Raw genomic sequence first — 11,659 nt, 5'->3', positions numbered from 1 at the left:
CGGCGGGACCGGCGCGCCTCGGGGCGGCGGCGGAGCTGTCCCTGGGGGCAGGTGGCAGCGGGCACCTCCGGCGGGGTGGGCTGCGGGCTGCGGGGCTCGCCCGGGGGGGGGGGGGGAGGAGGAGGCTGCGGACGGCCCGGGGCAGGTTCCGCGGGGAGGAGGCGAGAGAGGGAGGGCGCTGGGAGGCTGGGACACGGGCAGGGTGCGGTCCTGGCGGTTCCCGGTCCCGGATCTCTTCAATTTCCCCTCTCACTCCTGCTCGGGGAGCGCAGGCAGCGGCGACTCCGGCTCCGGCTCTAGCCCCGCCACGCTGACCGCCGGGGCGCAAACCGCGGGGGGCTCCAGCAGCGCCGAGCCCTGCGCCCCGCAAGCGCCCGCTCGCCTGCCAAAACAAACGGCCCTTCGCTATTTATTGCCGCCGCCGGGCCACGGCAGCTCAGAGCGGGCCGACGCCAGCCCGCCGCACCGGGCAGCCAGAGCGCACCCGCGCCGGGCAGCCGCCGCACCCCGCCGCTGCCGCTACCGGCACCGGCACCTGCCCGCCGCCGGCTGCGCGCCGCATGGGGAGCCCCGGGGCGGGCGGAGGGAGCGGCGGCAGAGCCTAGCGGGGCCCCTAGAGCCGCCGGTCCCCCGGGCCGCCCCGGGGCCGCCGGGCTCGCCATGAAGCCGGCGCGGCTGCTGCTGCTGCTGAGCGGGTACGCGCTGCTGCTGGCGCCGGCCGTGCGCGGCTGCGGGCCGGGCAGGGTGGTGGGCAGCCGCCGCCGGCCGCCCCGCAAGCTCATCCCGCTCGCATACAAGCAGTTCAGCCCCAACGTCCCCGAGAAGACGCTGGGGGCCAGCGGCCGCTACGAGGGCAAGATCGCGCGCAACTCGGAGCGCTTCAAGGAGCTAACGCCCAACTACAACCCCGACATCATCTTCAAGGACGAGGAGAACACCGGCGCAGACCGGCTCATGACCCAGGTACGGTCCCGCCGCCGCCCGCTTCGACCCCTGCGTCGGGCATCGGCGGGCACCGGCGCTACTAAGATGCGCCCTGCGCTCCGCTCCCCTGGGGCAGCGCGGCCAGCTGCGGGAGACCCGGCGCAGCGGCTTCCCCGTCCTGTCCCGGGAATCCCGGTGCCCGGCCCTGGCTGTCGGCTGTGAAGCGCGGGCATCTCCCTTTGCCGGGAGCTGCAAACCTCTGCCCCTTCAGCTGGGCTGAGTGCGTCGGACCCGGAGCTAGCAGCACGCTGCTCCCGGAGCCGGCAGCACCCTGTTCCCCGAGATGGCAGCACCCTGCCCCGCTGATCCTCGGATCCTCTGGCACCTATGCCTGCTGCACCCCGAAGTGTGCCCTTGTGCCTCCGGAGTTGGGAGCACCTTGCCCGGCTGTGCTACAACCCATGTCCCCTGGTCCCGCGAGCTGGTAGCGCCCTGCCCTCCAAGCTGGCAGCAGCCTGCCCTGGTGCATCCCATGCCATGCCACTCTGTTCCCAATCCAGTAGCACTTTGCCTCGCTGCACCCACCCTGCTCTCTCCCCCGTCCTCCTCGCGCCGGCCGGCAGAGCAGGCAGCCAGTCCGCTGCAGGCGGGGGACGGGGCAGAGCCCGGTGTGCTGGCAGGGAGGGCAGGAGGCAGAGCCGCAAGCTGGGCTCCCGGAGCGCCCTTGCTGACCTTGGACCGCCGAAACCCTATGCCGTGCTTCAGTGCCCCTTCCGCCCATGTGTCGGGTGGGATGGTGAGAGGTGCCCGATGCGAGCTGCTTGCTACTCTTGGGAACAGGGACAACCTGTTACAGCAAATGCCCTGTTGCAGTCAGTTTACAAGCGTTCTGGGCCAGTGGGAATGAGAGGTGGGGGGGACAGAGGACAGCAGTGGAAGGGGGGATGATGCTGGACGAAGGTTACTCTGTGTTTTAATATTGCCAGGAGAATGCCTGAGGGTTTCAGGAATGCAGATAAGGAGCCGCACGGCCTTGCTAAGAAACCTGGCCACCAGCCTCAGCACTGGGTTACAGCCTGAGTGAGCTCCCGGGGGAGGTGGATGGGAGCCAGGGCCACCCTACTGACCACTGCACCCCCGGTGCAGGACTGACGGCTGGGTGAGCTGTGGTGGTGGGCACTGAGCGAGGCTCTGGCCATGGTTTCTGACCCAGCTTCTGGTAACAATGGGAGGAGAAGCTGTTTGGGTGCTGGTTTGACAGCTCTGCAACCCCATGTGCCCTGCGAGCAGGTCCCTGTGGCAGGGGCCACACTCCGGGGTGGTTCTTATGTTAGGGACTGCAGCAGAGGGACCAGGATCCCTGTGAGGCACCACCAAGCCTGGGGAGTTGTAGAAGTCGAAGTTGCTGGTGCCTGGAGCCCTGGTGCTGGGCTGGAGTTTGCATCCACTGGGGAAGAGATTCAGGGATACTTGAGGAAACAGTGAGCTCCGCTGCTCCATGCGTTGGGAAAGTGGGTGACATAGTATTGCTTGAGCTGGAGGCAGGAGAGTGCTTCAGGCTGAGTTTGCTGTTGAGAGTGCTCCCACCACCTGCCCTAATGCAGATAGTGTCTGCATCCCTGGGAGATGCATCCCTGGGAGAGGGAGGGCTCCATGCCTCACCTGCTACACTTCCCACTGTCCCACTGCCTTTGGAAGCACCATGGTCTACTTGGGGTGCCCAAATGAGGGCTCTTACCCAGCAGGGTCCCTGACCACCAACACATCCATGCATTGATGGGTACTATGGTGCTTTAGGCAGACCTGCAGGGAATTGTCCCCGTTGCTGTGGAGGTAGCATGACTTCTGACAGCTTGCTGCCATCCCTCAGCTGTCTGAGCTTGTCTGTTGCCCCTGGCTGTGGGAGATGCTCCCAGACATGGGACTTCCAGCTTTGGCACCATGCCCTGTGTTGCTATGGTTTGGAAAGGCCATTGACCCAACTTCTTGTCCCTTCCCCCAGTGCACTGGCTTTTACTGCTGTTGACTCACTTCAAACCTGTTTTCTTTCCCCAAGTCCAAGGGTCTGGGTGTCCCAGGCAGCCGGAAGATGCCGCCTGCTTTGGGGGGTGGGTAGTGCTGCTCTCTGCCTGCCTTTATCGTTTCATCTTCCTCAAGAATTCCAGTGTGTTTGCTCTCGCTGGTCCCACTTGGAGGTGCTGAGATAAGGCTGGAGGCAGAGCCCGCCTCACCTCTCCCAGGCAGCTTGGCCCAGGAATGTACTGAGTCCCCTGCTCCCCTGGAGTCCCAGCCCTAAGCCTTTCCCTACCCCAGCCATCACCCTTTGCAGGCACTGGTAGCCCAGCTAGTATGGAGACCATCCTTGCAGTGGTGAGGAATTTGTCATGGAGACCTTGGGATAGGACTCTAAGCTTACTTTGGGAGAAATCTCACCTTGGGGGGAGATGCTAGTGGAACCCCTCTTCTCTTGACCAGGCTCTGGACATCAGGTAGCAGTAGCCAGACTCACTCTATTCACAACCCGTCTGCTGAGGCTGTGGTTACACCTGGGTGTCCTGTGTATCTCTCCTCACATGGCCCTGGAGTCCCTGCTGATGATGACCTGTCTTGGAGTTGTGCCCTTCCTTCCAGATCTTCTGTGTTCCTTAAAGGGGTTTGACTTCCCCCGTAAGACATGATCCCGTTCCCAGTCTGGACACAGAAAAGTAGATGCCGATGTTGGACAGTGGGGAGAACATCTCTGATCATCCCAAGCTAACATCCCCAGGGTCTCCACCATGATGTGCATAGGACAGCACAGAACCACACAGCTCATTGTAGTTGCACAGAATCCCAGAGCATGTGGCATGGGGGTGCCACTACAGGGACAAGCTGTGCCCCCTCTTACACACTGTCACCACCTGCCTTCACTGCAAAGCCTGCTATATGCCTGTTGCAAGGGTGTTATCCTCCCAGCTGGGCATCAGAGCAGCACTGGGGCTGGTGAACCATAGCCAGGAGTCAGTGCCACACCACTGAGCTCAGACATCCCACTCCAGCCTGGGCCCTACAGGGCCCGTGGGCCATGGCAGCATTTCCACATCTTTGCTGTCACCTTGTGAGATCTTGTGTTCACTCCCAGGCAGGAGCAGGACCATGCCACTCAGGCAAGCATGGTCACCCTTGTCCCTGAGGATGCTCTAGGTCCTCTGGGCTCTGTGTGGGAAGGAGGTGGGCTCTTCCTGTAGCCCCCAGCAAGCACAGAGCCTGCAGATAGCCCATGACCATGACTTTATGCATCTCTGCCTACCTGTCTGTGCTGGCAGCAGAGTCCTTGGGCAGGTAGTGCCCATCCCTACTTGTTCCCTGCCCATCTGTGCCTGCTCTCTGCTGGCCATGCCTGCTCCTTGCCTATTTTTGCCTGCTCTGTGCCCATCTCTGGCTACCATTCCCTGTTGTCTTCTCCCTGCCTTCTGTACCTGCTCCCTACCCATCCTGCCTGCTTGTCCTTACCTATTACTGCCTGCTCGCTCCTCATAGCTACCCATTCCCTTCACATCCCTGCCTGCTCCTTGTCCGCTGCTGCCTTGTGCACCCGTGCCTGCTCCCCACCCGTTAGTACCTGCTCTCTCCCCGACCGTCCCTGCCTGTTTCCGCCTGCTCCCTGTCCACTGATACTCGTTCCTTCCCTGTCGCTGCCTGCTCCCTGCCGCTCCCCGCCCGTTGGTACCTGCTCCCTGCTCATCGCTCCCTGCTCTCCTCCCGTTGGTACCTGCTCCCTGCTCATCGCTCCCTGCTCTCCTCCCGTTGGTACCTGCTCCCTGCTCATCGCTCCCTGCTCTCCTCCCGTCGGTACCTGCTCCGCGCCGGTCCCTGCCCGCTCCCTGCTCGTGCTCTGACACCTGCTGGCCACCAAAGGCACAGGCATAGCCGCCGGGCCCGGCAGCCCGGGGACAGGGTGTTCAGAGCTCGGGTTTGTGCACCCAGCCGGGCAGGCTGCCGGGCAGCCGGGCGCTACCTGCTGCGAGGAGGGGAAGGTGGGACCCTTGGGCTGGGCTGTGCAGGGATCGGAACAGGCAGAAGACAAGGCAGCCCAGGTGGGTCACAGGAGCTGGTGGTAGGCAGTGCCCCTGCCACAGGGACAGCGCTTGGAGGGTCTCGGTGTTCGTGTGCGGGCAGGGTGCCCGTGAAGGACAGATGGGCTGGCAGTAAGGGCATGAGGGGTGTCCAGAATGGAGTGCTGGCAAGGGCGTGGCAGAGGGACTCCTGAATTGATGGCCGGGGGATAGGGAGGCATTGGGAACTCCTTGCCTGCCTCCATCCCTGAACCCTCTTACTGCCCCTCTTTGCATTGTCCCCCTGGGTCCAGGGACCTTGGGAACTGTTTGTGCCAAGTGGCACCAAGTGGGGTTGGATGGGGACAAAAGTCGCTCCCCTCCTTCCTCCTCCTCCCCTCACCTGGCAACTGTTTGTCCAACACCTTCCTGGCTTATCTCCCCACACCCAGGCAGCCGTGGGATGAGGGCAGAGGTGCTCCCTCGCTCCATGTGGGGCAAAGGCCTGCCTGGCACTGCCCTTCCTGGGGCGCTGACCCTGCCAAGCACAAGCAGGCTTCCCTGAGAGCAGCAGCACCCACCTCCCCAGGACTGGAGCAGTAGTTGGAAATAGGGTGAAGACTCAGTTTCGGGAGTCAGTTCCCTGTGGAAGCAGTGCTGGGACATTTCAGAGCCTGGGGGCATAATCAGCATTGGGTTTTATAGCTGTGATTCATGTTCGCTGTAATCGTATCCCACCATGACATCCTGTGGCGCTCAGTTCCAGTGCTGAGCTGGATATCACACAAAACTATCCCCTGCAGTGGCTGGCTTTTAGGCTGCTGCCCTGTCATTCCATTAATGCTTCCCAGACCTACCTCACACTTTGCCGTGAGTGCTCTGTCCTTTGCTCTGCTTTTATAGCGCTCTCTGGGACCCCCCCAGAATCTCCTTTCCAGGCCTCACCCGTTCACCTGGATTTGTGTTGAAGCTCCCATATTGCTTTTCCTACACCTTTTTTAGCTCTCCTCCATTCCTTTTGCAGCAGGGAAGGGACCAGGAGCATGGTCTGTACCTTTCCAAGCCCAGGGTGGAGGGGCTTGGTTCCTCCCTGAGACGGAGCTGTGGCTGGGGGAAGCGGGCAGTGCAGGGTGGCTGCAGGACATGCATCTGGGGCTGGTATCCCTCTGCTTTTTGGGGAGTGCTGCGACAGGGGGTATAAGGCAGGGCTGTTGCCTTGCTTGGGTGACCTCTGTGGCCACCAGGTGTGGGGCTTTTGGGATCTGCTGCAGTTAATTAGCTCTGGCTTTTCAGCCCTTGTGGTGTGGAGAGGTGGAGGGGGCTTCACCCCCATCCTCTCTAGATCAGCACAACAGAGCTCTTGGTCAGGTTTGGCATTTCCCACATAAGCAGTGGCTAGATGAAGGTATGAAGCTGCCCAGTGCTGTGTCCTTGTGCCTCAGGACTTGAGGAGGACCATCCAGAGCAGTACTGAGGACTGGGCAGTTGTTTCTTTTGTGCCTGGGGATAGTGCTGGGGATCCTGGGGGATCCTGAGTCCTCCTTCTGTTACTTGGGAGCCCCTGAGGCAATGCTAGCACAGGGCAGGTGTCTGCAAGCAGAGGGTGTTTCACACTAGACTAGGCTGTGCTGCCCTAAACACTCTCCAGCATCCCAGGAACTGGGGGAGAGATGGAGGAAGAGATGGGTGCCCTGTTGGGGTGCACACCCTTGGCAGATGCCGGATCAAACAGTGGAATATTAGGCACTGCGGGGAGTCTGAAGGGCATGGGATGGAAATGGCAGCTCATTCTAAGATCTTTCTCTGTTAGACCAGCCCCTGAAGGGCCTGAGGACCCAGAGAGGCTCCTTGGAAGCATGGTGGGATGCAACCTGCCAACCATACAGCTAACCCCTGCACTCCCAGAAGCTTTTACTGACTCTGCCCCTCTGCCCTGCAGCGCTGCAAGGACCGCTTGAACTCCCTGGCCATCTCTGTCATGAATCAGTGGCCAGGGGTGAAGCTGCGGGTGACGGAGGGCTGGGACGAGGATGGGCACCACTCGGAGGAGTCACTGCATTACGAGGGCCGAGCCGTCGACATCACGACCTCAGACCGGGATCGTAACAAGTACGGCATGCTGGCTCGCCTGGCCGTGGAGGCTGGCTTCGACTGGGTCTACTACGAGTCCAAGGCACACATCCACTGCTCCGTCAAGTCAGGTAAGGCCCGGGAGGGCAGTGAGCAGGGCCAGGGGCCAGTCCCGCTGTTGCAGCTGGCTGTGTGGGGTGCTCCTGGGGGGCACTGGCTCTCACAGCGTGATTTCCCTATCTGAGGCAGTCAGTTTGCTGGGGAGTGAGTCACACATCTGTGGCCAGCAGTGCCATGGGGCAAACTCTCTGTCTTACTCCCATGTACCTGCACCCTGACCCACCCTGTCTACCTCCTCTCCATTTTCCACCCCACATCCCCTTCTCCCACAGCCTGTCCCCCATCACATCTGTCTCACCTGCCTTTGCCCTTGCAGTCCCTTAGTGCCCAGCCATCCATGCTCAGCTCCATCCAGCCTTGCCCTCCTCCACTGCTGGCTGCTCTTGGGCTTCTGCTATCGCAGCAGCATCCATCCAGGCCTGACTGGGGGGAGGGGGGGGCGGACGACAGGGACACCCAGGCAGGGACAGGCCAGGGTACTCCGGGAACAGCTTCTCTGCTGTGCAGTGGAAGGGGTCAGAGCTGGGGGTGCTGAGGGCAGAGGCAGCTGGACTGGAGTGAGGGTGCTGATGCTGTTTGTTCCACGCCGTAAACGGGGGGGGGGCAGCTCGCCGGCCCTGCCTGTAGTCGGGAAGGGATTGCGTGGGGTTCACGGCCCCCTCCCAGCCCGGGGGGAAGCTGCTGCCCCTGCCACGGATGCTGCAGGTCCCGGCGGAGCGGCCGCGCTGGCGGCAGAGGGCAGCAGTGGCCCATCACCGTGCCCGCCGCGCCGAGCGGAGCCACGCTCCCCCGCGGCCAGGAGGGGGCCGAGCTGCTGTCCCGACACCGGCGTGCCCGTGTCGCGACAGGCTGGGCACACGGAGCACCTGCACAGGCAGAGGGCTGTGTCTGCACACACGTGCCCACGGCCTTGCCCGCGCCCCCATGTGCCGCGGTGGTGCCGGGGCTGCTGCGCCGGTGTCGCCCCGCGTCTGTTGCCGCCGGGCTCGGCTCCCACCGCACTCTTGTGCCTGTCCTGCTGCCCTAGCCCGCGGCCAGCGGCCGGAGCCCCCCAGACGCCAGCCGGCCCCCCCGCGCTGATCCGCTCCCCGTGCCGGTGCCAGGACAGGCGCAAGGCTGGCCGGCGATGGAGGTGGGGCGATCACGCCGCAGAGAGGGAACGACGAACTCCCGAAGAAGAGGGACGAAGGGTGAGAGGAGGACCAGGGCTTCTGTGCCCCAGGGCACCCTGTGGGGCTGGCCGGAGGAGAGGGGCCAGGCTCTGAAGCAAGGACCATGACCCCAGAGCCTTGGGGCTGGCCAGAGGAGTGGGGCTGTGCCCCTGAAGAAGGACGGAGGCTCTTGAATGCTGGGACCAGCCGAAGAGGGATGCTGTGACCCAGGCAGCAGACTGGGGCCCTGAGGCCCTGGAGGGCTTCTGAGGGCTGGCCACAGCCCCCTCACTGCACAGTGACTCCTTGGGGCTCTGTGTCTACCATATTTATCTCCAAGGCCATGAGGAGCCCAAGAGCATGTGGTGGAGTCTGTGCAGTGCATATCACAATCACCCCTCAGAGCTGTGTACAGGGGGCAGCTGGGCTGCCCCTGCCTCTTAGTAAATGGCTTTTATTTTTGTATGGATGGCTGTGTGGCCTGTTATGTGTATTGTGTCTCCTCGGGTCCCCCCCTGCACCCCTCCGTGCCCAGCACCTGTGCACCCCGCTTCTGCCAGCTGCCCTTCTTGCCCTCCTGCCAGCCCCTCCCACAGCTCTGCTGCCTGCCTGGGGATGCAGGGTGCAGGATTTGGGACCTGGCCTCTGGGGCAGGCAGGGGGCGGACACTGCACCTTATCTGAGCAATAAAAGGATTCTGTCCCAGAGATGGATGCCTCTCTTCATGGGCCTGGGGGCTGGGATTTGGCTCTGTGCAGAGCTGGGGAGTGATGGAGGGCAGTGCCATCTGGGTGGGGACACTCAGGGATTAGATGAGGGAGCTGGGAGAGGGACCTGAAGGGGGGGGGGGCTGGGAGCTAGAAGCTGGGACTGTGCAGGGCCAGCAGCAGGACCCTGGATGATATGACCCTAGCAGATGGTGGGAGGACATCATATAAAAGCTGAGATAGAGGTTGCTGGGGCTTGGGAGAGCAGGGCTGCTGTGGGAGATGAGTACCATTCCTTGGGAAGCCAGGATTCCCCTGCTAAGTGCCAGGATGGTACCCTGGTGATACATGGTGTTTTACTGCATCTTTTTATCTGAGGAGGGCTAGGAATGCTGTGCCACCATCCCAGAGGACAAGTCCAGAGAGTCTGGGTGCTTTACCCTGTGACAGCTGCTAGCAAAGCCCTACCCAGAAAGCTGGTGTTTTTTTCCTGATGATGGCCACAGGCTGCGACATCTCCATGCAGCTCAAAGAGGGGGTTGGCTGGCATGTGTGGTGCAGGGGTGAGCAGGCAGAATGGAGCAGGGCTACAGAGCGGGGTGGAGGGGTGCCACGGTGCTGGGGGAGGGTGCTGCACCCTGCACACCCTTCATTGTAACATCCTCCCCAGCAGTACCCAGGCCCAGCACCACAGGGGATGGGAATGATGGGAGCATGCAGAGCACTCTTCTCCTCAGCCTGAGATTGACTCAGGGCTCTGCCTCCCTGCTTTTGAGCTTTTGGTGCCCCTGACACTGCCTTGTGTGTCTGGGGCTATGGCTGTGCCCTGCTTCCCTTGCCAAGCAGGTTTCAGGACCTGGGTCTGCCAAGTAGTGCACTGGCACCATAGTGCAAAGCAGAGGCTGCCGTGTGTGGCTTGAGCCCTCAGTTGCCACCCCCAGTGAAACAGTGGCTCAGGGAATAGACACCCAGAGAGCCTGGGTTAGTGGCTGGGGGTGTGTAAGGGGTGTGTGATTGTTGATGATGCCACAGGAGGGTTATCCCCAGGTGGGCAAACCCAGGCAGCCTGGGAGGGTCGCTGTGTGTCATGGAGGGGTGATGCTGGGGTTCTGCCAGACAGGTAACTCTTCTGTCCTCTCTTTCCCTGTGCAGAGCACTCGGCTGCTGCGAAGACGGGTGGCTGCTTCCCTGGGTGGGCGCTGGCAACGCTGGAGGATGGTGCACGGACACCGCTGTGGGCCCTACGCCCAGGCCAGCGGGTGCTGGCGATGGATGAGGCAGGCAGGCCCACCTACAGCGACTTCCTGGCTTTCCTGGACAAGGAGCCGCGTGCCCTCACTGCCTTCCATGTCATCGAGACGCGGGATCCACCGCGACGCCTGGTGCTGACACCCACCCACCTGCTCTTTGTGGCTCAGAACTCCTCAGCGCCTGCCACTCGCTTCCACCCCACCTTTGCCAGCCACGTGCGCCCCGGACACTTTGTGCTGGTGGTGGCGGGGGGCAGTGGTTTGCAGCCTGCCGAGGTGGTGGCGGTGCGGGACCACAGGGATGTGGGGGCCTATGCCCCGCTGACACGCCATGGGACGTTGGTGGTGGACGGTGTGGTGGCCTCGTGTTTCGCCCTGGTGCAGGAGCAACATCTGGCACAGCTGGCTTTCTGGCCACTTCGGCTCTACCACAGCCTGGTGGGGTGGCCAGGGGTACAGGGGGATGGTGTGCACTGGTACTCGGGGCTGCTCTACCAACTGGGAAAGCTGCTCCTGCCCCCTGACAGCTTCCACCCGCTGGGGGTACCCCAGATGGAGAGCTGAGAGTGTGCCCCAGCCAGTGCTGCTGCTGGAGGTGGTGTCTGCGGGGCGGCTCACCAGGGGCCAGCACCCCCTCCCAAAGCTGGGTGCCCATGTAGAGCTGCCTCCATCCCTGCCTGCTTGGGGCACAGCCACCTCCCAGTTGGGGAGCACTGGGGCTGCCTGGTGTGCCTCCTTCGTGCCCACCACTCCCTCTTCACCCCCTGTTCCTTGGTGCAGGGGGAAGGCACAAAGGGTCCCCCCCGGAACATGGGGTTGCCCCCGGCTGGATCCACATGCTGCTATTTGTGTGTGTGTGTGTGATGTACGTGTGCGTGTGCAGAATTAGCTAACACAGAGATCTGGTAGGTCAGGGGAGAGGGAAGAGGAGACAGCCCTTGGCTACAGGCTGCTCCTGCAGGGCTCCCAGCCTTCCTGCACCCGGTGGGGAGGATCTGGGAGAAGGGCCCTTTGCTGAGCAGACCGGGCGGGAGGGCAGGCGATGCCATTCCCACCCCTGGGAAGAGGGTGATCCAGGTACTGGAACTGTGCCTTGCCCTTAGGCCCTGACTATGGATGTAGGGGAGCACCCAAAACCAGTCCTTATGTGCCTGGGGTGCCCAAGCATCGGCAGGGCTGGAAGGGCAGGCATGAAACTCCTGACTTGGTGACACAAATGCTGCTGGAGCAAGGGGCTCAATAGTGGGACCCAAGCTCTGCTCAAAGCCAGTATTGTACCCACCTGTCCAGACATGCCCATGGGGATGCCATGACCTCATGGGGGGCTCTAGCTAGCAAGAGGGGGCTGCAGAGGCAGGGCTGTGGGCAGGAAAGTGCAGATGCCAGCCAGGCATGGGCACACA

The 11,659-nt window shown here is 62.5% G+C and overlaps 1 protein-coding gene across 1 annotated transcript; it reads left to right on the top strand.

Moving 5' to 3' along the window:
* The first annotated feature begins 660 nt into the window (after nt 1–660).
* On the top strand, nt 661–10,820 carry IHH (Indian hedgehog signaling molecule). The gene is made up of 3 exons (XM_034062418.1): nt 661–963; nt 6,898–7,159; nt 10,159–10,820. Exons 1-3 carry the CDS (start codon nt 661–663, stop codon nt 10,818–10,820), a joined length of 1,227 nt encoding a protein of 408 aa, XP_033918309.1.
* Nucleotides 10,821–11,659: the final 839 nt, after the last annotated feature.

This window comes from Melopsittacus undulatus, chromosome 4, assembly GCF_012275295.1.
Source record: "Melopsittacus undulatus isolate bMelUnd1 chromosome 4, bMelUnd1.mat.Z, whole genome shotgun sequence".
Lineage (NCBI taxonomy): Eukaryota > Metazoa > Chordata > Aves > Psittaciformes > Psittaculidae > Melopsittacus > Melopsittacus undulatus.
This window is presented reverse-complemented; position numbering and strand designations above follow the sequence as displayed.